The following is a 25,484-nucleotide window of genomic DNA, read 5'->3' as shown; positions in this document are numbered from 1 at the left end:
GGAGACTGATTAAGTTAGCATGAAACTACTCACACGTGCAGGATGTCCGGTTTGAACCATAACTATTGTACGAGGACAATCAAGTAATCGTAGGACGCACAATTGGAGAAATCCATGAAGGATTCACAAAGCTCGTGGGATTTGAACCCATGGCCATTGAAAAAAGCAGCATTCTTAAGATCAAAGAGTGGGACAGAAAAGGGAACAAGTTCTCCATTCCGGGTTCTCCGTAAGCTGAATTAAGTAGTTATCCCTCACCCTTCTCGTGCAAAATCATACAATACTCGTGTTATGAACTACAATACAAAATTATGTACAGTTGCAGAAAGAATATGCAATACTATTGACATATAGCAGCACTTGGTTCTAATTTAGACAAAACATTTGAAGCTCACTTTGCTAAGCAAGGACTCTGGAGCACTATCTAGGACCAGAAACCTGTTGTGAAGAGATGTAAGACAAGGAGTTGTAGGAACCACTGGAGGAACTTCTCGGCTGTGGGTGTAATAGAATCTCATTATGTTCTCCTTCCATTGTAGATGCCTCGGTGAACCTTCGGCCATAAAACCGCAAGAAGTTCAATGAATTAATCTGTGGCACTCCCAGAGGCGCCACACCTTCTAACATGCCAACAACATTAGCCATAGTTGGTCTCAACATTGGCTCCTCATGCACACAACACAAGGCTATCCGAACCAGCTTCTCAACCTCTTCACTTGTCACAAGCCCCGCTAGCCTTGGATCTGCCAGTTGCAAGTACCTCCTCTGCTCGTGCATTTGCAGAGCAAGTAAAGGGAAATACTCCGGACGAGATTCTGGCCCTGGAGAAGATGAAGATGTGCCACTGCCTCCATTTTCTGTGCTACGGCTATGTGTTTGTGCTGAGCAGTTCTTTCTCCCCCTCACAATCTCTAGTAGTACCATTCCATAACTATACACATCTATCTTGTCTGAAATTGTAGAGCTAGTTAGCCACTCTGGTGCAAGATATCCTCTGGTTCCTCTCATTGTTGTGAAAAGACTAGATTGTTCGGGGGTTAGCAGCTTCGAAAGCCCAAAATCTGAGATTTTCGCCTGCAAATTGGGATAAAATTATTAGTGTCAAATCCAATACACAAGGCTACTGCAATCGCTGAAGGGCCTGATAAAGGCAGATGTACCTGCAATTTATCATCCAAGAGAATGTTCTCTGGCTTCACATCACAATGGATGATCTTGTGTTCACATTCACTATGCAAGTAAGCAAGACCCCTAGCTGTTCCAAGCGCGATTTCAAACCTTTCTTGCCATTCTAAGACAGTTTCATCACAAAACAATGTTCGGTCAAGTGAGCCCTTGTTCATGTACTCGTAGACAAGAAACCGTTGATTCCCTTGTGCACAAAAGCCTTTTAATCTAACAAGATTGACATGGTGAATGTTTCCAATAACTGCAATCTCACTAAGGAATTCCTTCTTCCCTTGAACTCCCAAACTTGTGATCTTCTTCACTGCTACTACTGTTTTGTCAGATAGAATACCTTTATAAACTACTCCAAAGCCACCACTACCAATCTTGGTATTGAAATTCTCAGTTGCCATGGCAAGCTCTTCAGAGTTAAACCTCACTGGCAAACCTGGAATAGAGATTATCTCTAGCTCTGACGAAGCTGAATCATTACGGCCTAATTTAAATATGCTGCTCCCTGAAAGCCTGTTTCTCCTACACCATAGAAATCCTATGATAATGATAGTGAACAAGAAAACCCCAGATGAAGGCAATAGCACCAAAGCTGCTATCGGAAATTTTCGGTCCTCAGAAGGTGAAGAAACAACTATGGTCTTAATGTAGCCAGCGCGATCATCCTTATTAGTAGAACTAGACATTATAGAACCCATATGGGATTGGAGTAGATAGCAAGAACCGGAAGAACTTCCATGGAAAAATCCCAGGCAAGAACAATTCTGCGAGCACAAACCTTCACAAGTTGATAGATTTACACCATGTCTAGTTGGGTCCACGAAGTTGTTGGCAAAGTAGTCCATATCATCCCCCAATTTCAAGTAAGAAAACACAGAATCAACTTTACCTCTGGTTGCATTGCAAGAAGGAGGCAGAGAAAGAGAACTATCCGTCGGCTCGCATTGGAAATTTGTATGAAAACCAGGTGGACATGAACATGTTCCAGTCGTGCACAACCCTATACGCCCACAAAAGAAAGGAATTTGACAATCATCAACAGGGCCTGAAAATTCTTGTCCCCATTTTTGGTTCACATGGGTACTAATACTGAATCGAGCATCCGATCCCAACTTGGCAATTCTGAAACCAGACTGATCAGGTTTAGCCATGCTAACCATAAGAACGACAGTGAATCCATCACTGCCAACCAAGTACAGCCCTGTTTCATTCATGACCAAAAACGATACAACTGAATAAGACATCATCAAGGCCTTGGTATCCATTGACAACTTCCAATAAGTCATTCCCTTCCACTGCAATATTACATCATTATCAGTCACTATAAGCCTGTAATCACTTCTCGCCAAGTCGCTCCCCGATACAGAACCATCCAATGATTTCCCAACAAGTAATTTTTGTCCCATGACTAGAGCGTCCGTGGGATGATCAAAGCTCTCCCAGACAGAAACATTATTGGAATCAAGTAACACCAGATTCCCAGACTCTTGAAGCTCCAAAACTGAAACCTTGGTTCGAAACTGAGATGCAGACCAGATGGTTCTGTTGTTGGCTTCATCATGAATAGAGAGACCATCACTGGTGAGATAGAGTTTGTCAGAATCTGAGATGGGTTGGTCTCGATTGGCAGTCCAGATGATAGTATTTGAAGGATCATGAACAACAGCGAAATAATACTGCTTGACATGTGGGTTTGGGTTCGAAATGGAGGCCTTGAAGCTTGCATTTGGAGAAAGCAAGAAAGTACCAGAGTAGTCAATGAATTGGAAATTGGAAGCTGTGAAGTCTGGATACACAAATTGGTTATAGAGAGGCCCTGCGAGAGTAAAGAATGGACAGAACACAAATGAGAAACAGAATAACAAGAAGAAAAAGGAGGAGGAGGAGGCCATACAGAGAGCCAGAGAGAGTTGCAGATTGATTGGATCTTCTTACACATTTGGGTGAGTTTGTTTGGTTGTACAAAGAACAGGCGAACAGGGGGGGTCTAGTGTCATCTTGTTGGGCAGTTGGGATATGCGTTGACTATCCATATCCATACATCAAGTTGTTTTGTTGGGTCATACACTATTGTTGATGCGGCGGCCATTATAAATGAATTTGTAAAGTGAACCTTTTGACTTGCCCCCTAGCTCTAATTGCGAACTTTGGAATTCAAAGAGAGTAGTTAAGAAATAATGAGCACCGCCAGTAGAAATGACGTATTCCCATTTCACAAACAAACAGGTCAAACATGATTCACACGGTTCACAAAATAAGGAACACTTCAAAGGTCAAAGCATAAACATGCAATTAGTAGTTCACGCGCTTGGGTCTTGTTATAAAGCGGAGTGCCAGCTTTTAGTTTATTTTGTCTTTTAGTCTTTTTGGCTTAACCAGGAATTGGGGGAGGACCAGTGCTGGTTAGTGCAACAAAAAAAATTAAAACTTTTTTTAAAAATCATAAATGTGTGATATTTTTGTATAACAAATCCAACTATATATTTTTCTTTCAAAACAAAATTTAAATTAAACATAAAGAGGCCTGAAAATTTTAGATCATAAGACATAAACTATTTTTTAAAATTTTAAAAAAAATAAAAAATTAATTATTTATAGTTAGATTTATTATGGAAAAGTTTACATATTAAGAAAAATTTAGAGCAACGATTGGGGAAGAAGTGCATAATCGAGTTGATGGCTAGTCTTATTTGGCAGGCCAGTGGGGATATATAAAATATTTTTTTATTGGCCACTGGCATAAGCATTAATTACTCTAATAGCGTCACCAAACTAATAGATAATTAATTCAACGAAAATGACATGTAATTCATCAATTTGATAACCCATAAAAATCCAACAAGTTTATTCCATTGATTTAATTAATGGAATAGTTTTATTTTCACTCTTTAATCCCAAAATTCATTGTTCAAAATTTGTTATTTTAATATAGATTCTATTATTTTTTAAAGCACAATCTAAAATTCATTGTTTTAATTCTGGATTCATTTGTTTTTGAAATTTCATTGAAAAAAACAATGAAATTAAAATTTAACCGATAAAACCCATCGACAATGGATGTTGTTAAAAAGAGTTTTATGTGTTAATTCTAAATATATAATTTTTTAAAAATCTAATACATATTTTGAGAATTAAAACGTTTTAAAATTTCATTTAAGTTACTTGAGGTCCCACTATATTAGTTACCTAACACTACTACTAATTCAAAGATACCACACATAAGCATTAACTACTCATATTTTTATGGTTGATTTCATGACCCTCTACTTGGCATGCCAGTATGATGATGCTACTTTAGTTATATATTTAATTTCTATCATTGAATTTCATCTAATTGATGTCGTCGATGCCTCCATGATGAATTCAAATTCTGCCTCCATAGTGTAGCCTTAGGTGTGGCTTGTTAGTTTGCAATGTCTGTAACGAGGCTAATAAACATTGTAATAAAGTTACAAAAATTTGAAATCGGTAATAAAAAAAAAATAATAACCAGAAATAATTGGTAGAAATATCAAAATTACAAAAACTTTCACACCAATTTGAAGGGGTCCCGGTATAATTTTTTTTTAAAAAAAGTGAGAGATATTAGATACACAGTTTTCTGCGTAATGAATACAAAGATTGTATTTTTTTTTTTTATCATGAACGAAAGTTATATTGAAACAGAAAAAAAAAAGTCATTAATTTTCCCTCCCATACTACACTACACAAAGGAAATGCATTTTTTCTAAGTCTAACGTATAAACTGAAGGTTCCTCTTGCTTACCTTAAATTGACTTTGGATTGGGCGTTGCAACGGGCGATGGAGAACCTTCAACTGCCATCTCAGTACTTAGATCATTTATGCTCTCCTCCAACTCATTTATGCCACTTCCCATCTCATCAGGTGCACTGAAGTTAAAGGAAACCTATACTTTCAAACATCAAAATGTTCAGCAGCGCAAAGAAGACAAATTCATGGCACCTAAGTGCAAATAACATGCAATGGACGATTAGGTGTTCCAACTTCCAAGCATAGCAAATCTAATAACGTCAGATTCGACACCCACAAACAGAAACATTTAAGAAGCTTGAGGTTGCTTTCTAAGTAGATAATAAAGATATCAGCCCCCACATACTATCGGTATCGGATTACTATTTTAACAACCATCTGCATTTAACCAAATTTTCAAAACAATATATGGCCAGATATAGTTAAAAACCTCATTCATGAAGTCTGAAGTTCTATATATGAAAGATCATATGAGATAAACTGGTCAGTTGAATCACACAGCAAAGGAACCAATGTTACAATTTGAAAGAGATTATTTCTATATCAAACTCAAGTACATGGGAAAAGGATATTCTTCATAACAATGAAATCTGACATCGTCTGGAACCTAGATTGCTGCAAACAATGTTTTTGTCAGATACAGTACTGTATTCACATAACATAGACCACAAAATTAGTTACAACTCACCATTTGCTGAAGAAGATTTTTCACCTGCAAAGACAAATCAAGGACATCATCACAGAAGCTATCACATGAAAAGCAAATAGATGCTCACAACATTCAGCAAGTAAAATTCCAAATCCTGGCACGAGAACAACCAACATTTAACAAATTAAATCCGGGCACAGTTGAAATCGAAATGATACAACAAATTCAGCCACAACTCATAGTTCAAGCCTAACAGATCATGTTCGAATCTCAAACAAACTGTTGACCCTAGCAACCCTGTCATTATACTATCCTAAGGCCACAGAGGATCCTCGATTCTCAGCAAGATAAGTAATTAAAAGAAATTATAACGTTACAAAAGGGTCCTGAGACTCACATAAGCTGTCATATTAGCAGTGCTTTGCTTTGGACCTTCTGAATCATGTACATTCTGCCAGGGAAAAAATAAATCAATCAGAACAAATTAGTGACACAATTGATAGGTCAACAAATAGGAGCAGTGGATGCCAACAAAATTTTCAAATCAAAGCTAAAATGCAAAAACTCCTCACCCCGACACCCCCACTGCTCTGAAAAGGGTATCTACGAAACTAAACACTCAACTTCTTCTTCTACAACACCACATCAAGTAAATATGGTAACAAAATTAGAATCACAACAGCCTATACGCAACAGATTCATAAGCAAAAAACTTGGATCAAAATTGCCGTTACAGTTATTGAAAACCTAGAGCGATTCAAAAAATGAATTGAAACAGCTAATGGTAAAAGAGCACAAATGATGAAGATTATAATGCAAGATAATTAGGGTTGTAAAGTGGGAGATATCAAGGAAGGAGGCATACCATTCTTCGCAACAGGTCTTCACTTTCCTACACAACAATGTTTTGGTGCAGTGCAAAACAATGATGACCTCTCAAAATTGCACAACAGATAGATTGAAGCTCTTATTCACAATTTTTTTAAAAAAATATTGGCTCTGTTATGACTAAACTGAACAGAACAGAGAAACTCGGAATGAACTTACGAAACACCCAATAAATTTGCACACACGAACTTACCACAACTATGAAGAAGACAAAAGAAAGCATAGATTCATATAGAATAAAAACAGAAATCACAACTTAAAACAAAACTCATTCATCCAAACTTCAAAACAAAGCAAATGAGAAAGATAAAACTTGGAAGAAACAGCTCAAACCCAAATGGGTTGATTTCTCTTAACAATTCGGCCACTGGAAGTATCAGAGTAGTGGAGCCCTGGACGGTGATGTTAATTGGTTGGGGATGGGGTTGCTGAGATGATCATGACATATGGATGGGATATTAAATGTTATGTAATTAACATGTCTGGAAGGGTAATTTGGGATGCTCAATGTGTGTGTTAAAAAATTTTTGGGAAGCTCAAGTAAGTGTGTGCAGTGAATTCAGGTATGTGTGAACAAAAAATCGTTGGTTCAGATGATTAAGTTAACTGTTTGAACCTTTTAGCGCTTGTGCGTGTGTAGTCGCAGACTTGCAGGTTCGATTCCTTCCAAATTCATACGTGAAATTACCATGTACTTGTCTAGCACGCATGATTTGCAGGTTATTGTACCAGCCCATTGATTTACCCACTGCACAATTGAATGGTAGTTACTGCAGATTCACATATCATAAAAAAGACTCTGAAAGTAATTGAAAAACCTTCCCGCCAAGGTTGACAATAAATTATCCAATAATTTTATAAAAAATTAATGTTACGACGTTGTCAATATTGAGATTTTTCTTTTGAAAATTTAATAATACCCCAATCAAAAAATCGCAACATCTTTGTAATTAACATCATGATCTTCAGTATAATCATTAGTAAAATTGACAAATATGTTCACGTTTCATTTGTTATCGCATATTTCATGTTCTCCAATAATATCATCTTCTCCATGAAGATAGTTATCGTACATTGGCAACAACATCAAATTGAGGATTGAATCTTCCTCTTTGTCAACCACGAAACATTTGGATTTCCACTACATATAATTTTTCAATGATAATGCTTGAGACCCCCAAAAAGTGACCCCAAAAGACCTCCATTTAATGTGGAGTGTTGGATGTGAAGTGGGTTTTATATGTGTGTTTTTAATCAATGGATATTTTAATGCCATATAGATTTGGGGGACTTTTAGGGGTAAAATTTTGGGAGTCTCTAACATTGTCCCTTTTTGAATATGTCGTGTCTTAATAGTCAACACTCAGAACCATACATCATCACAGGTTATATAGCCGACCTTTTCCTACCTTCATGGTTGCAAAAATCGCTAGTCTTAGGCGGTTGGCGGGGACTAGGGATTAATTGGATTAATCGGGGTCTAGTCAGGGATTAATCGGATTAATCGTTTTGAGTTTTTTTAATTAAAAAAATATATATGCAATACATATTATATATACCATTGTCGAAAAATTGAGGTTATTGTTTGGCTCAAAAAAAAGAAAGATGGATTCAGTTGACCATTTTTTAAAATACATGTACTGCTTAGTTATTTATCCCTATCGTGAGGTCAAGAGTGGTAATTATTGTAATAAAAACGTTAAAGCAAAGATATTTAGGGAAGGATAATTTAGTCACTCTATGGACTTTGACGCTATGGATGTCCTTCCTCTTGTTACGTCAACTGTGCCTCTCTCGCACTCCCCTTGTCTCTGCGTGTTACTTTCTGAGCAGTGAGCGGCTACTCCGTGGAGATCGAAAAATGGCTGAAAGTGCGATAGATGGGAGGGACCCTCGTATAGCAGGAATCGCCTCCGCCATTTGCGTGATCCCTGATTTTCCTAAACCTGGTTGCTTCTTCACTCTTCTCTCTGCTTTTTTGCTTTTTTAGTGAGTTTATAGGGCTAATCGGGATTTGCCGCTTGACACGAAGCCATTCAAAGACTTTGCTGCTTGACACGAAGATGTTTGTAGTGGAGGACTAGCCGACTAGTCGAGATTTAATCGGGCACCGATTAATTGGTCCGATTATCCTCTAGTCGAAGCGGCCAGGCTCGACTAGCGACTAGTCGCCGACTTGGCCGATTTTTGCAACACTACCTACCTTAAAGGAATCTTTCGGTCGCATAAAAAACCATAGATAAACTCCTCCACTTTATCAACTCGTTTTAATCTTAGTAGCTACATCTTCACTAATGCTCCGTCATCTTGGAAAATTGAGCCAAAATATTTAAAACTTTAGTTTTTGTTATCTCTCCCATCTAATTAAATTATTTCCCCATTCCCTTATCTGCTCTTACTAAACTTACATTTTAATGAGTCGATACCATATTGTCTATTGAAACACCTCTTAAGCCAATCATGCTTCTTCTTGGGATCCATAGGCTCTTCTCAATGAAAGCTCCATGAAAGTATTGGATAATACATAAATCTCAAGCTGCAATTGATATTAGAGGATCTAATTGAGAAGGAAATCTTGTTTTTCTTAGTTTTTAACGCACTGAATAAAGAAACAAATCACTAATAGTTGAACTATAATGCTCATTAAAAAAACGAAAAATAAAAATATACTCTAAACTTCTAAATTCGAACGGATTGGTCTTCATCAAACCCGAACAAAAGAAAAGTTTTAGACTAAGCAAAAACAGTTAAAATTCCTCTAAACATAGAGCACACGACTTTAAAACGTCTAAGGGATAAGCTATACGAGCAATATATTCATTATCTTCTCCAACAATAAGCTCAATATGGGATCAACGTCCTTTACAACGATGATGAATGGTAAACCCATCGTTCTACCCAATTGTCTACGTATTAATAGAACATTTAGCAACTACTGTTGCTTTCGTTTCATTCGATATCGTCGTCCTGTACAACAACCCAAAATAGTAAAGTAAACCCATCATTCCACACAGTTGCCTGCGTATTAGTAGAACATGTAGCAGCTCCATAGCCCCCGTTTCAGCAAAACTCCAAGTTGAAGAGTTACTCATAACGCTGCCAGAATATATTAATCTTTGATTTCACATTTAGATGTATAGTAAAAGGTAAAGTGATGCATTATATAATGTTCATTTTTAATAACATGGCAGTCAGTCACTACCCTTCGGATGTGTACTGTGTAAAATGAAAATAGATAGAGGGTTAAGTGAGGACCTATGTTTAGGAAAGAGTAACACTTTTTTTTTTGTGATTTTTCAAAAGGCAAAAAAGGGAGTAGCATTAAGAACCAAATCCACCAATTTGATGGGTTGTAAACCAACCCATGAAATATACCTTCATGGTTTCTTAACTCCTCAAATCATTTTGAAAGAATTATCAAGTGAGGGTTGACACATACAATACTTGAATTTCCCAAAATAGCATTTATATTGCACTTTTTTTTTTCAAGTACCATTGAGAAATTTGCTTCTCATTGGAATCGAACCTTGGGCACACATATGCCTAACCCAGCCGATTGCCAACCAAACCACCTCTCATTAGTAGCATTTATATTGCACTTGAGAAAGGAAACGTTGGTCAAGATAGCATACCTTGCAAGGCGTCACCCATGTTTCTTCAATCCAATCTAGGTGTGGTCTCAACTTGGAGAGATGAAATTTCAGTTGCTCATTGGTGCCTTCAAAATAGACAATGTAAAAGTTTTTTGGAAGAACATTTATGATCTCACCTTCCCACCACCCATCATTGTATAAAGCATCAACTTTTTCATTCAATTTGAAACCTTGTACCACTCTTCTCGGTGGAATAGGTCTTATATGCTTGATATGAGCCTTTTCCATCAAAAGCTCTCCATCATCCTCGGTCGTTAAACATTGATATTCAATCATAAATTTGCAATTGCCTAATTCCTTGACAATTCTTGCAACAAACCTGGAACCTTGGAACCCATCTTCATTACTACTAACTTCAACTAGTGTCCCTTCTCTGAAATTTCTAGTTTTCATCGTTTGGCCAACCTTTTCTTCCATTGCACTTGCCTTTCCCTGTAATTTCCATTTGGGATACAAAACATGAAAAATTAAACAAAGTACCCACCAAGCTTCCACCACCAATGTTGGGTCTTAGGAGAGTAAATGGACACACCCTGAACCTTAAACAAATCATTGGCGCTTTCCTTCAAATGTTTCACAAGCATGATTGATGAAGAGTGAAGACATGCTTGCCTTTTTCTCGAAAAAGCTATATTTCAAAGTAGTTTTCAAGAGTAGTATCTGGGAATAGCTTTGAGAAGGAGACATTGCTAGACTTAGACACCGTTGGATGCCTATTGCCTAAAAAGCAATTCCCAGAGCTATAAACACAATTTCAACTTTTAAGTGTTTGCATGACAAAAGTTAAACTGATCCAAAATTTTGTGGAACTGATAAAAGTGTACCCAAGAGAAGTTGAGATCCCACAATTGACTGGTAAACCTTAGACCACACAGAAGATCCCACAACTCCCATGAAACCAGTTGAGATATGGGCCGAGGCTCAATGCGGGAAGATAACGCAGGATGACATTCACACATGCACAAATTGCAATAATGAAAACACCAAGGGACTTGAACTCGCTACCTCCCGCTTGCGCTTAAGAGTTACCGCAGTCAAAGTTCACCATCCCAGCCAACAACGGTTTCATTTGGGTTTATAAGGTTTTTACCAAGAAACTAATTAAAATTTAAAACTATAGGAAGTAATGCATAATTTCATTATGAATTCATGTAATCGAAGCCGAAGATTCACCGTAAACCCTAATTCATGCAATCAACACTAAACATTCGCTTGTAAACACTAATTCATGTAATGAACCACAAAAAAATATGATCAACGAAAAAACAAAATCAAAATTATTTGCAATTGAAAGTATTTAAACTTACCTGATTTTGGAGATGAGAAACCCAATTTCCTTTGACCAACTCACGATGAAGCCTCATATTAGACTTCCGAATCTCGAACTCCGACCTAACGGACCTAAAATAAACGACATACCTGGAATCGTCCAATACCTTTGTGATTGATCCTTCCCACCACGCACCGACAAAGAATGCATCAACTAAATCTCCAAATTCGAAATCTCGGTCAGTCTCACTCGGCTGCGGCGGCCTCAAGAGCCCGACATGAACCCGCTTTCGCAATGGTTGCCCTGTCTCGTTCATCTTCGTCTCGTATTCAACCTCAAATTTGTTGTCGTATGAGACTGGGGAGACGATTTTTCCCAGAAATAACGCGCCGCGATGACCGACGTCGTCGCTAGTGATCTCAACCGGTGCTCCGATCGGAAATTGGGACTCCATTCGTGATGGTGATCCGCGATTGAAATTTTTTTTTAGGGTTTCGGAAGCAGATGCGATAAACCATGCGTGGCGGGACGGATATATAATAATGAACTAATTAGTAGTAATAACTAATAAGCGAGGGATTTTTGGGATTTAGATCGATCTTTGCCTCGGAAATTTGAATTGGTTTTTACTTTTTCGAATTTACGTCAAACTTTTATTACTATACAAACTTGGCTTAAAATTTTTTTATGTTTAAATAAACTTGCTCTCCCAATTCAATCCGGATAATGTGTTGAATCCGAATTTATTTTATTTAGGGTTTTGAATTATTTCAGTATTTACTACCAAACCCAAACACTTTGATAAATCAGTTATTCTAGCTAACGGCCCAAAACGCAAAAATGATACATACGAGTATGGCCGAACTTGTTGGGTTTTGGGCTCTACCCAAAAGTGCAGTTAACAGATCAAGCCCATAGTCCGCTTCATGTATGATTAGGGATGTCAATGGGGCAAGGACCCATTTTTTCGTCCCTGCCCCATTAAGTAAACCACCCATCGACCCCGTTAAAATGTTCGTTGAGTACTATATTCTTCGCCCATCCCCAAATTCATTGGGGTGGAGATTTATACGACTACGGGATAGGTTGGATTTCGATAAACTCATCCCTGTCCTTATACCTGTTATTTTTATGTAAAAATACTCATATCCGTTCCCCGACTGGTTAAATAACGAGGCATACCCTTCTGAATTATGACGGGTTATGCGAGTACGCACCAGGTACTGGTATTGTTGACATCCCTATGTATGATAGCTAAAACTCCGACATTTTTCTGTTTGCATTATATACATATTAGGTCAATCTACTCAAAATGCCGAATTCATATTTCTTGCTCCCTTCACTTCGCCATCATCATTCGTTTTGGCCTCGATCATGGTCTCAATCAATCATAGCTCGCTCTTCAACTGTGAGGTTGCTTGGTCACTTATCCCAAACAACCTCGAGACTTGCATCCGTCTTACAAATTGCATCATTCATTTTGGTCTCGATCATGGTATCGACTCCAAAATCAATCAATCATAGCTCACTCTTCAACTGTGAGGTTGCTTGGTCACCTATCCCAAACAACCTCGAGACTTGCATCCGTCTTATCTCATAGGACGAGCTGTAATAAAAGACTTATTCCTTCATTCACCTATCACATCCACCCCTTTCTAACACATCATTTACAAATCATTCCTTTCTAGATCATTATTGGGATCTACACAGACATGGCATGATGTCATTCCAATGTAATTGCCTTTCTTGTGTCCACTCTCATATCTTCAAAACACTACTCGATGTGCCTTCCTCTACGATCAATATCATCTCACGTGCATTTATTGTACCTTTCTTGGTTTTCGGCCCTATTGATTTGACCATTGGAGCTTATTTGGCAGGCACCCCCAAGTGTCGAGACTCGTCCTATTGTTTTTTTACGTGTCTTGTAAGTCGCTAGTGATCCAATTTGACTTTTTTATGATTGTAGTTAGAGCACCTATAATTACTTGAATAGTTAAGGTGCAACACAACTTTTTTTTTTCTCTTTTTTGTTTTCCTCTGTTTGGATTGAAAAATGAAAAGTAAAATGGGATTAAGGAAGAGGAGTTAAGTGGGGGGCAAATATAGAATAAAATGAGTGATTTACTTATATACTATTGAAAGATTGAAATTGTCAAATATAAAAATAAAATTTACATTGCTGGTATAGTATTCACTCTACTCATGAAAATCTATCTCCCTCTCCCTCCTCCTCCCCTCCCTCTACCTTTTACATATTCCCCTATCCCTTTATAGATATGTATCTTTAGTTTTGTCAATAATGTTGTCCAGATCTTTCCTTTGGAGCAGTTCATTGGCTTTCCGGTCCGGTGTGTTATCTTCTCCTCGCTATCAAGGCCCTGATTGATTTAAAAAAAACAGTTGTATCTCTCCTCCTCGCTATCGTTGGGGACTTTTTCTTTGTCTTATTATTGGAATTTACTGTTTTTGTTATTGTATTGTCTTTAGAGGTTGTTTTTGTTAAATTGTATTGTCTTTAGAGGAGGAGCATCCTCCCATGTCTGTATTATGTAATCAATATGTTTTAATAATATGTGTTTCAGTTTCTCAAAAAAAAAAATATTTTCACCCACCTCACAAACATCTAATTTTTGGGGTTACAAAAGAATAGTAGGAGGAATTCTCCTTCATCTTATTACTCATCCTTAATGCTCCCTACTTAACCCGAGCTTAAGAAAAAAAAAATTGAAACTAGGAGTATTGGGGGTAATTGGAAACTTACATTACTAATACGGTCATTATTGTAATTAAATATTTATTGAGGATCGCAGTGCAAACATTAATAATTTATCCTCCCGAATAAATTTGGCCTCCTACGAGCGGGACGAAAGAAAAGAGGCACTTTCTTCTTCTCTTAGACGAATAAAAATCGGAAAAAAGGGAAAAATCACAAAACAAGGGGAGCTGTGTCTCTCGTCTCTCACATTCAACGAATCCTTTCACTGTAAGAGATCTCTTTCATTTTCTACTGGTTACTATGCTTTACTTCTTCGGTATTTGTTTATTTTAATTTAATTTATTTGGTTCTGGCGGGAACGTGAGTTTTGTGCTAATTTCGGTGATTTTAGTGTATATCCTTCTCACTTTGTTGATATCTTTTGTTATGGTTGGATGCGATCGAGGATTCATTGAACGAATACGCATGTCCATGTTATCTGAACGATTTTCTTAATGTATACGTTTTCTTTTGCCCATTTTGTGCGTTTATTTAATTTTTGGGATGCCGGAGTGGGAAATATTAGGGTTTTGGCTTTTGGGTTCTCACAGGAAATTTTACTTTTGGTTATTTATTTATTTTTTGTTGTTTGGTTGGAGAGCAAACAATGGAAAAGTGATACGAGAAAGTAATTTATTGAGAAAACCCTCATTTAAATTGTAGGGTTCTGTTGTTTGGCTGTTGCAGCTCGCATTGCTGTGCTGGAGACATTGATTTGATTTTTTGATTAATGCCATGAATTCAGTCTACTAATTCAGTCCCTTTTGTGCATGTGTTGTCTGAATCTATTGCATTATATCCATCTTGTTTTATGATTTTGGGTTTATATGAAAGAAAGATACACGAGGGATGTTCTACATTTATTTGTTATGTGTCTTTTTTTTTCACAAAAAAATACTTTTGGGTTGGAGATTCTCCTCCTTTTTCTTTAAAGGTTAATGGCTTTTAGAAGGATGGACAGACCATATTTAAATCTAAGGTTGTTTGCACTAATGTTGTTTGGCTATTTCTGCTCATATTGAGTGAGATTTGCAGACATTGTTTTCACTTTGGATAACTGCTATGTTTTATTGGTAGTTTTTTTGGGCTTGTGTCTTTTGAATCTTCTACAATGTCTCCATCTTTTTTTAGGGCTTTCGCCTTTTGGGTTTATGTAAAAGAGAGCTACTTAAAGAATGCTTCTGCAGTTGATTTTGAAAAAAAAGAGAGGAATAGTTCTGCAACAGTCTATAATGGGTCTGTTTGACTTGGAAGGATGTGACATGTACGTAGATTTGTTTTTTAAGACTTGTTATTTGGCTCTGAAGATGACTTTGGCTTCTGCATTACTGTATTATTGTGATTATTTTTACGGTCTCTGTACTGTCACATAAACTGTGCATTCATTTGAACTTACTTTCACAAGCTTGTGATGACGTCAGAATGGGTTTTCAGGTTCTTGATTTGTATGCCCAAGGCAGCAGCTCCTGAAATTTTGTGGGCTCTAATAACAGCAGTGATAGTGGTTTGTGTGAGCTCAAGAAATGCCTTTGTTGAAAAGGAAGCCCTTTGAGTTGTCGGAACTGCCTAATGATTTGGAGCCTGATGAGCTTGTGTATCAGATTCGGTTTTCAAAGGAGATATTTCGGGATTATCCGTATCCTTATTTACATTCACGAGAGTTGTTTGTTTTTGTTGCATTTTATCATTCTGGTGGTTGCTGAGGGACGCAAGGCAACATGAGATGAATAAGTTTGACTGAAGTTTTTCCGAAAAACGAACATAAATTTGCCAGACTAAAGATTTTGTTGAATGGAGGTTGAGTCCTGAATGATGCAGATCTTAGTGATTTGGTTCATTAAAACTTTCAATTTTTTTTTTCATTTTTTTGACAAAACTTATTTTCTTAGAAACAAAAGGTTCCTTGTAATTGGTTTATTGTTTTCCTTAGTTTTGGTCAGAGCATATTTGAATAGGATAAACCTATATCGACAAAGACTTTGGTCGTGTAAATTCACTGGAAAAGCTAACTTGACATATGAAGAGGCTATGGTGTCAGAGAAGCGTGCTACTGAAAAGGTGCAAGAGTTACCAAAGGAGCTATTGGCCCCTGCCCTGCTTATAATTCAATTTAGTAAGAGCTAATTACTTTCTCATCGAATCTGTTAGATTGACATGTTTGTTGGAAATTATAGATACATTTAAATACTTTGGGAATCAGGGATTTTTTTTAGGTATGATCTATTGGTCTATAATAGTTGGTTATTATATCAAGTTACTTGTATTATATAGTTAGTAAATCTACGTGTAGTAATGCTTTTATAGATGTTGAATACAGATCATATTTATACTGCTGATAATCCTTTTGTGCTATTCATTCTTGGGGATAATGTACATTACAGTTCAAATAGCAAAACCATTTCCATGGAATTTTGGATTTCTTTATGCGGACATCATTTTTTATTTACATATTGTGACAACTATATATTTAAAGAATATTCAAAATTTTTATGATATCTTCAGTATTTTTTGATTGCTTAACCCAATTGCTGGATTGTAATATATATGGGTAGAACTTAGAATAGGGCTTTAATTTTTTCCAACAGTGACAGAGGTTGTAGTTTGTTACTGGTCAAGGCATGAATATAGGCATTAAATGGGTTGTCTTAAAGTTTCTCTACATATTTTTATGCAATTGGTTTATTGATTTTTGAAAGTAAATTTCAATGGTTTTTAAACATCTTCAGATTTCTGAAATGTATATGTAGATTTTCAAGAAAATTGAGCATTTAAATCTTTAAATTAACCTTTGGTGCATGATTGGTGGATGGAATGATGGATTTGGATAATATATTCAAATTAGGCGCTATGCATGGAGAATTATTTTTGTTTGTCTCCTACTTGTTTGTATAATTTAAACATTTATCCAAAAAAAAAACCTCCAAGCTTTTGGAACTTAATTATATTAATTTTATCTGCATTTTTCTGTTTGCATCCTGTAGTGCATGTGTTACTGCTTGGTTGCTTCTCATCATCTACCTTGTAGCTGGAATTTAATGCAACTATCTTGTTTTCTCAATGATCTTTGTTCTTTGTAGGCATGCTTTCATTGAAAGATCTTGCTGACACAATAGCTACAAAGTTGCAAGACTGTCTGTTTGTTGGTGCTGAACTTCTAGGAAGAAAGGACGGTGGTCTTTTTTTTTGTAAGATACTAAAGGCCGTGGAGGGTGGTGATAAAGCCAGATATGAGGTAGCATGGCTTGACAGATATAAGAAAGTTGTGGAGAATACAATAGCGAATAGAGAAGACCTGGTATGCAGGAAGCTGCCATTTAGTAGACAAGTTTTAAAATCTTTCATACGGGAGTCTACATATAGAAGTTCTCCTTGGGTGCTTCATGATAAATTGGCTCAAAAGCATGAAATCTCTACCAATCCTCCAGAGGAGTTAAGAAGTAAAGTTTTTGTTCAAGATGGACTTATAGTCTGCCATAAGAAGAGAAGGAAAACTGAGGATGACGAAAATAACTCTGGGTTGATTGCAGATGACTATGGTAAGACAGGCAGCCTAATAAATTCAATCTATTCTGTCAAACCATGAATATGGTTTTCTTTTCTCTTGTTCCTTGCAGTATAATCAGTTATGCTTTTAATTGCTTACAGTACTATGAATGTTCAATTTTATTTTGTGGAATTTCCTGCATTACTTGCTCAAAAGAGGCTTGCACAGCGAACTTTTATTTATCATACTTTTTGATACTTTGATGTGCAGAAGGCGATAGGTCAAAGGAAAATTCAATCAAATATCCAATTGATGATATGCTGGTGAAGCCCGGCTCTGATGATCCAGTTTTTACTGATCGTCCTCATCCAACAAAGGATTTTAAAGTCTCTATGGATTGTGTTGGTGATCTTCTGTTGGTTTGGGATTTTTGTTCTTCATTTGGCAAACTGTTGCAATTGTGGCGATTCTCTCTCGAGAATTTTGAAAATGCTCTCTGCCATAAAGACAGTAATCTTGCTCTCATTATGGAACTACATTCAGCATTTCTTAGGTTGCTCATAAAAGACAGTGGTCAATATCTTTCTGCGGTAGAGAACAAGGGCCGTAAATTGAAGGTAGTATGTCCCAGATTTTTTATTCTCATTCTAGTTTATAGTTTTACATAAACTTTCTCTCTTTGAGCTGGAGTTGTTGGGTTTTCCCTCTTCTTATGTGGAATTCCTTTGCCGTGCCGCAATAGAATTTTTGATATGAATGCGCTGTGGCTTCATCTCAGATTACGTTAATCAACTGGACAGAGTACTTGTGCGATTTCTTGGAAATGGGCAACGCTCCTGAATTATGTACTCATGTTACACCTATCAAGCGGGGGCGTTATGGCCTTCTAGATGCTCAAGCTAAATTGGCAATCTTACAAGAATTGATTAATCATGCACTCGAAACAGATATTTTTAAGGAGAAGATGGGCGAATATATTGAAGAGCGACAGGCACTTGGGGCCACAAGAAGGGGGGAAGCATTGGAAGAAGCTAGAAAGAAAAGAGAAGAGAAGGAACGGTTGAAGGCTCAATCTGTTGTCAATGGAGTAATTGGTGAGCATACTTCAGAGAATGGAAGTAATTTAGAGGTGGTGGTGAAAGATGATCATATTAAACGCAATGGAGAATTAGTGAATGAAACAAATGGGGAGATCATTTCATCTCAAGATAACCATACATCAGGAAAAAGGTCTAGAATTTACATTATTTACTTATTGGTGATCTATATTTGACATAATACTGCTAAATGTTTGTGTTTATGCTTGATGTTATTATTTTGCTCTTATAGCAATGAAAGGCACAATTTGAAAACTGGGTCAAAAAAGATGGCAAAGCAGCAGATTATGCGTCTAAAAGCCCGAGCTAGAGACGCTGAAGATCCATCTGGCGAGGATTCACCGAAACAGTTGAAAAATGATAATAATGGAGCAACATATAGGAAGAGCAAAGAACAGAGGGTTTGATTATTCCGTGCTTCCTCTTAAAGTGTTGTGGTGTGCTTGTTTGCATGCATTTGCTTGGTTGTGTATGTTTGCTTTTCCATTTCTTGTTTAAAATGGTCTTTTTCTTGACAATGATTTGTACTGCAGAAAGAAATGTATGAACGGGAGATGCAAAAACGATACATACGCACCAACCCTTTGGGTAAAGACAGAAATTACACTAGGTATTGGTGGTTTCGGCGTGATGGGAGGATATTTGTTGAGACTTCTGACTTTAAGCAGTGGGGCTACTATAACACCAAAGAAGAGGTATTGATGCTGCACTTCGGCTATTATGCATTCTCTACTTCCACTTTACTCTTTCATTTGTTTCACTTGTCTCATTGGCAGTTGACATGTTTGAACAGCTTGATGCATTGATTGGTTCGTTAAATCTGAAGGGTGAGAGGGAAAGGGCTCTCAAGAAACAACTGGAAACATATTACGGAAAAATATGGTGAGTTAATCTTTAGTTGCCAAATTGATATCATCAGATCATATTCATTGTTTGTGTCTCTCTACTTTTTTGGACCATTTATCTAGAAGTTGAATTAATTTTTTTTCCCGATTTTCACTTCCCAACCAGGCACAGGAAAAGTAATTCCCTATCATTAAATCTTCCCTTTCTTCCTCCCAACTACCAAATGTGTTGGGTTTTAGTTGCCTTCTATAAACCCAAAAACTAGTCTAACCTTCCATCATCATCAGGGGCAGAGATAGAGGGTTTGAGTGGGGTCACTTGACCCCACTCATTTTTTTTTTAAAAAAATTAATATATGTTATACTGTAATTCTTTGTTATTTGTTAAATTGTAATATGTTTGTTTTTATGATTATTTGGGTTACTTTAACTAATATTATTTTATCCGCTTAGTATGTTATTTTGGTATGTAATTGTTTATCATTATAGAAAGTGTGACCTTAGTGACAATGCATCCCAACTCTGCCACTGATCATCATACCCTTTCCTTGCAATCAACTAATGTTTTTGCCAAATTGTCTTTCTGAGTTTCTTTATGCTAATTATGTTCGACTTGTAGTATGCTCACAGTGTGTTGTGTGTGGATTGTTGTTAGTGGATTATAGTCACAATCACTCATTCACAGGTCTCAAACCCAAACATATTATGAGAAAATCGTTGAAAAATATTTTGTTTAGATTGATAAGTAGGTTTCGTTTGAGAACAATTTTATACCTATCAAACACCAAGGGAGTCTCTGAATTACTTTAAATAGTCTTTAACAACCCAGTACTGTTAATTTGCACTGCGAATTACTTTCTTTCGTCCATTCCTGTGCTCATCTGCGATTCTCTGCTTGTAACTAGTGTTTGTGATGGATGATAGTAATTGACACTTATGCTTGAAGAAGATGGGCACTTGATGTCTATAGAAAGTATCTAGCCATGTGTTTTGTTTAATTTTTCTGGCCTAAGATTTGAAGTTTTTCCCCCTCCTAAATGCTGTTGCAGCACGGAACTTCAAAAGCAATCAAAGGATTTTACTGGGAAGATTGCCATGGAGGAAGAAGAAGTGGTTAGGAGATCTACCCGTGTACGGGTGCCACCTGGAGAAAACCCAGCTAATGCCTTCCTCCGGTATATTAACAAGTGGAAAGAAGACTAACCAGGGTTGAGATAGCGCTGAAGGTGGCCCAGGATCCATCCAATTGATATAGGTCCTTGATTGCTGGTTACTCTGCAATGGAAGATAGAGAGTAGGAATTTTTTTGATGACTTAGTTACCTGTTTGATTGTTAATTCAGTGGGGATGCAGGAGTCAAGGCATAGGGTGTAATTGGTGAGAGGGAAGGGGAAGGGAGAGGAGCAATTTTGTCCCCCTTCCTCTGACAATTGACAACCACGTATCTCCACTTGATCCTCCCATTTTCTCATTGTGAGTCACGATTCAGTGATTTCTCCCTGAAAGTTCTTTGATTTATTTCCCTCCCTTCATGATTCAAATTCTACCGGTCCCGGAGATGCATAGGTCCACACATGAATGGATCCATGAACTTGTCCGATCTGCGTGGTTTGTGAACATCCCAAAGGGTAGTGACGGCATAATATTGTTGGGTAATTTTTACAACCGTTGACAGCCTTCCCTTTTGTATTGATAAGGATGTCGAAAAACTTTCGCTGACACTACGTTGTGGCACACATTTACTATATCTCCATAAAAAACCCAAGCTAACTTTCAAAATTCAGATGAGAGTTCAGATGCTTTTATTGACTGTATAACAACCATTTCAAAAACATGTTAGCTTGCAGTTTGTTTATAATCACCAGATTCTACTCAAAACGGATTTTGTTTTCATCAGAGGGTGCGAGTATGGCATCAGTAACGAGCACCTGCAGCATCGACGACTACTGTATCTCAACTACAGCTCGATTGATTATGATTCCCTTGTTGAGATCATCGAATGCTTGTGCAGCCTCATCAAATTTGTATTTTCTGGTAACAGCATCGGATAGATTGAAGATTCCAGATTCAGCAAGTTTGATTAACTTGGGAAGATCCTGCCTTGCCCTTCCACCATAGGAGCCAATTACCTTGATCTGCGATCACAAGATCATCACAAGTTAAAATTACATTTCCTAGAAACTAGTAAGGGCATATTGCAGGGTAATCCTATGCTATGGTTAGAGATTTGAAAGAGTAAAGAATAAAAGATATAGCAGCACAGATGAATCAAGCAGGAAAACAAGAGAAAACTAAAATAATTGCATTTTCAGGAAGAATTGGAGGCAAGTAACGTAGATAAACATGAGGAGAAGAAAATCAATCATAGCTTCGCACCAGATGCTGTCTAACAACGCTTGAACAAGAAATGAGACAAATTGGATTCTTTGACTGTGTGTGCCTATATATATATATGTGGATTTAAGGGTTTCTTTTCCCCATTTTTCACATCCAAGCCTTCCCCCAACAGAAGTTTTAAGTTTCGGCATCCATAATAAACTTCTTAAACAAACATAATCTGCTGCATACCTCCAAACCAACCTTGTTTACAGATTTAAAACTTATTAGTTCTTATTTTTCAAGCATGTAGAGATGTCTTTACCACTACAATGGTGCTCATTTCCCGAGCAAAGCTGTTTGACTCTTTTAATGTTTGATTGTAAAATAAACCGTATCATTATAGAACTGGACTGAAACCATGTAACAAAGCTCGAGTTGTCTTCCAGCAAAACAAGCTAAAGGGTTTTACTTTGGGTGCTCATCCAGAACTAGGTTATATCTCTGATTGCATAATTTTTATTTGCTTTTGCCCTCCCTCAATAATCTAGATTTTCAATAGCCACATAATAGACAATTTACAGCTTGACAACAGAAGCCTAAACTTAAAAAATACATGTGGTTTTTAAGAAATTGAGTTGGTGCCATCATGCAGGGTATGCAAAGACTAATAAAAAATGTATTAAGAATCACATAAATATAAGCTATAGCTTTGGCACAAATAAAACTATAAAAGAACTGGGAAAAGAAAGATAGAAAGGGAGACGCACCTTTCTACGAACAAGACGGTTTATATCAATTGTCCCTACCGCCCCACTTTCAGAAAGACCGATCATTACAGCTTTACCTCCATCTTTTACGCTTTGAACACACTGCAAAAAAGTCTTTGGTTTTCCTAATGCTTCAACAGCAATGTCTGCACCAAATCCTCCAGTGATCTCCTACAAAGGTAAACAATAGGTAAAAATCCAATATAAATTAGCAAAACAGAAAATTCGTTTATTTATGAATGTAAGACAAACTTCCATGCATATAGTTTGCTTTGGGAATAAGTATGGCATGTCTACTTTTGCTTTCAACAAATTAAAAATATTTAAATAAATGGCCACAGTAGGTGAAGACCTACACAGAGGAAACTAACAGATTTTTGAGGTGAAAAATATGAGACAAAATAACGAAGTCATGAGAAAGGGAGCAAGGTAAAGGCTTTCTAACAAAGTAGTACAAGGACCATTATGACAAAAAAGCGGTAATGAGGGAAAACAGAAGCAATGAGAAGAAGGTTCATGACAATCAATGGCCAAAACATACAAAGTTACTTTCATGTTTCCCAAATGTAAGACGCTAAAATTTTATTTTCAGATCATGAAGATAACCTTAACTAGTTTCCTCCTACAATAACAGAACTTGACAAAATAATCAAAGATCAATGATTCATTTCAGGTAGCACTCATGTAATATTTTAAAGGATGAAAAACACACTTTAATCCGTTCAATAACATCCTCTTGAAGTGCATTTATAGTGTGCGTGGCACCAAGAGCTTTAGCCTTCTGCAGTTTCTCATCCTGAACATCCACAGCAATAATATCAGAGGCACCAAAGGCCCTTGCTATCTGCAAACAACTGGAGCATTCAATCTAGTTATCTATAATTATCCACCACCAAACATAAGCTTAATCTAGTCAGAGGCAGTAAAAAATAAATAAAAGTAATCCTATTTCCAAGTTCCAAAAGTAACTATTTACATCATGTATGGTATCATTACACCACCAATGTCATGCGGGTGATTTTTGCTTTTTTTGTCACTTCCATATGCAGTGCATTCTTGTAACACGGAATGATATAACATTAAGTAATGACCAGTCAAATGTAGAAATTACTCCAGGAGACAAAGCAATAATCTGCTTACCTTGAGCCAACGCCCCCAATTCCAATCACAGCAACAGAGTCCCCTGCTCGCACTTCAGCAGCATGGGCCATGGCACCATATGCAGTAAACACTGCACAACCTAGGATTGCAGACTCTGTGTACGGTAGGGAGCTTGGTAAAGTACACAACGCATTAGCTGGCACTACACAATATTCAGCGAAGCCACCCATACTGTACATGAACACCGGCTTTCCTACAAATAGGTATAAATATGCCACATATTTAGTAAGCCGACAATGAACTATGTGCTGAGTTCAATTATTAATCTCCTTTACCCCATTTTGTCTACTCAATCTTGACCTTTTAAGTTTAACATCATCACATTCCTGCAGACCATCTTTCTCTATATTACGACCACAACAATGAAAATATCAATAAAAAAACTACATACCATTGTCGCGAAGGAAGAGCCGAGTTTCACCATCATACAGGGTTCCCTTTGCTCGGTTATAAGCAAAGAAATCCTCACATAGATCATCATGGCCCTGTTTCACAGCTCCGATTATTAATAATATTGGAATTGCTGCCCGACTTTTGACACGGAATATGCCATTACTTCAACAAAATAGAATGCAAAGAACAGTAAGAAATGCAGTATCACCTTGGAACAATAAGAACAGTTACCACACGGCATGATGAAAGCTCCAACAACACGTGATCCAATTGGAAGCCTGAAATCATTTAGAAGAAAAAAGACCCACTAATTCTATCTTATAACATAAACATAAACCGTACATGATAAGAACAATGATAACTCTTGTTGATCTGGACCTTGCAATGGTTTTGTTATCTGTTTGTGGCCCATGTTCAACAACTTCGCCAGTAATCTCGTGCCCCACAACACAAGGACTGGCAAATGGAAGCTCTCCTTTCAAAACATGGAGATCAGAGTGACATACTCCACAGGCTGCAACCAGAAAATCAAATACAAATGAACTCCATTTTTTTAAATCTCCCGGCACATCACAAGCCCAACTAATCAAAAACAAAACATGGATCATCGGCTAATATACCTAAACTCATACCGGTATCAAACAAAATAGTGAAATGATAATTTAAAAAAGATGAAGAAGAGAAAAATAAGGAATCTACCCTGGGTCTTGATGAGAATTTCCCCGGATTTAGGGCGAGGCATGTGAAATTCTTCGATTGAGAGAGGCTTATTAGGTTCCCAAAACACAGCGCCACGCATGTACCCTCCGGAACTGACGTGATAGGCGGATGCAGACGGCGGGGACGAATTATTGCTGTTGTTCTCATTTTGGGTACTTTTGTGCAAAGATCTTCTGTTACTGGTAGTAAGAAACCATGAAGAAGATGAAGAGAAGGTGTGGGGCTTCGAGGAGAGGAATCTCTTGGCTATGGCAGTTCGAATCATTGTGATATATAGCTTGTTATACAAATCAATTACTCAAAATGGCGATGGAGATCGAGAGAGACTGGTTCGCAGAAAGACTGAAATACTGTACCTGATGGGAATAGGATAGGTCCCTGTCATCTGCTGACGAGGCACATTGACCATTCTTGTTATGTTTGCCACGTCATCTTTCATTCTTTCCCTTTTCATCTGTTCTTACTTTACGGTCGTACCTACCCCAATCCAATTAACCCTAATCAACTCCCAGCCGATACTATCCCAAGG

At 37.2% G+C, this 25,484-nt stretch overlaps 4 protein-coding genes across 9 annotated transcripts; 1 reads left to right on the top strand and 3 right to left on the bottom strand.

Annotated features, from left to right (window-relative positions):
* Positions 1-120: 120 nt before the first annotated feature.
* On the bottom strand, positions 121-3,444 carry LOC120001861 (G-type lectin S-receptor-like serine/threonine-protein kinase At5g35370). Of its 2 annotated transcripts, XM_038850363.1 has the most exons (3): positions 3,115-3,263; positions 1,161-2,995; positions 121-1,074 (listed from the first exon to the last, which is right to left on the bottom strand). In XM_038850363.1, the coding sequence occupies exons 1-3, from the start codon at positions 3,116-3,118 to the stop codon at positions 421-423; spliced, it is 2,493 nt and encodes an 830-aa protein (XP_038706291.1). In that variant the 5' UTR covers positions 3,119-3,263; the 3' UTR covers positions 121-420. The 2 variants fall into 2 exon arrangements, with proteins under 2 accessions (XP_038706291.1, XP_038706290.1); XM_038850362.1 differs by having other exon boundaries at positions 1,161-3,444.
* Positions 3,445-4,724: 1,280 nt separating this feature from the next.
* On the bottom strand, positions 4,725-12,042 carry LOC120001862 (protein AGENET DOMAIN (AGD)-CONTAINING P1-like). 2 transcript variants are annotated; one of them, XM_038850365.1, is made up of 5 exons: positions 11,449-12,042; positions 5,998-6,051; positions 5,640-5,663; positions 5,524-5,566; positions 4,725-5,065 (listed from the first exon to the last, which is right to left on the bottom strand). In XM_038850365.1, exons 1-5 carry the CDS (start codon positions 11,863-11,865, stop codon positions 4,947-4,949), a joined length of 657 nt encoding a protein of 218 aa, XP_038706293.1. In that variant the 5' UTR covers positions 11,866-12,042; the 3' UTR covers positions 4,725-4,946. The 2 variants fall into 2 exon arrangements, with proteins under 2 accessions (XP_038706293.1, XP_038706292.1); XM_038850364.1 differs by lacking the exons at positions 4,725-5,065; positions 5,524-5,566; positions 5,640-5,663; positions 5,998-6,051 and adding exons at positions 9,275-9,584; positions 10,121-10,573 and having other exon boundaries at positions 11,449-12,038.
* A 2,238-nt stretch (positions 12,043-14,280) lies between these two features.
* On the top strand, positions 14,281-21,141 carry LOC120002377 (DDT domain-containing protein DDB_G0282237-like). 4 transcript variants are annotated; one of them, XR_005469162.1, is made up of 11 exons: positions 14,281-14,397; positions 15,604-15,805; positions 16,110-16,282; positions 17,247-17,705; positions 17,924-18,270; positions 18,432-18,883; positions 18,983-19,151; positions 19,284-19,445; positions 19,544-19,632; positions 20,645-20,850; positions 20,938-21,141. XR_005469162.1 is itself a non-coding variant. In XM_038851116.1 (10 exons), exons 2-10 carry the CDS (start codon positions 15,693-15,695, stop codon positions 20,796-20,798), a joined length of 2,118 nt encoding a protein of 705 aa, XP_038707044.1. In that variant the 5' UTR covers positions 14,281-14,397; positions 15,604-15,692; the 3' UTR covers positions 20,799-21,066. The 4 variants fall into 4 exon arrangements, 2 of the variants coding, with proteins under 2 accessions (XP_038707044.1, XP_038707045.1); XR_005469163.1 differs by having other exon boundaries at positions 19,527-19,632; positions 20,645-21,066; XM_038851116.1 differs by having other exon boundaries at positions 20,645-21,066.
* Positions 21,142-21,374: 233 nt separating this feature from the next.
* On the bottom strand, positions 21,375-25,305 carry LOC120002378 (alcohol dehydrogenase). Its single transcript, XM_038851118.1, has 8 exons — positions 24,935-25,305; positions 24,614-24,749; positions 24,444-24,513; positions 24,234-24,327; positions 23,822-24,035; positions 23,394-23,535; positions 22,682-22,852; positions 21,375-21,730 (listed from the first exon to the last, which is right to left on the bottom strand). The coding sequence occupies exons 1-8, from the start codon at positions 25,218-25,220 to the stop codon at positions 21,539-21,541; spliced, it is 1,305 nt and encodes a 434-aa protein (XP_038707046.1). The 5' UTR covers positions 25,221-25,305; the 3' UTR covers positions 21,375-21,538.
* Between the last annotated feature and the right edge of the window lie 179 nt (positions 25,306-25,484).

Source organism: Tripterygium wilfordii, chromosome 7 (genome assembly GCF_013401445.1).
Source record: "Tripterygium wilfordii isolate XIE 37 chromosome 7, ASM1340144v1, whole genome shotgun sequence".
Classification (NCBI taxonomy): domain Eukaryota; kingdom Viridiplantae; phylum Streptophyta; class Magnoliopsida; order Celastrales; family Celastraceae; genus Tripterygium; species Tripterygium wilfordii.
Note: the sequence above shows the minus strand (reverse complement) of the source record. Positions and strands in the feature narration are given on the sequence as shown.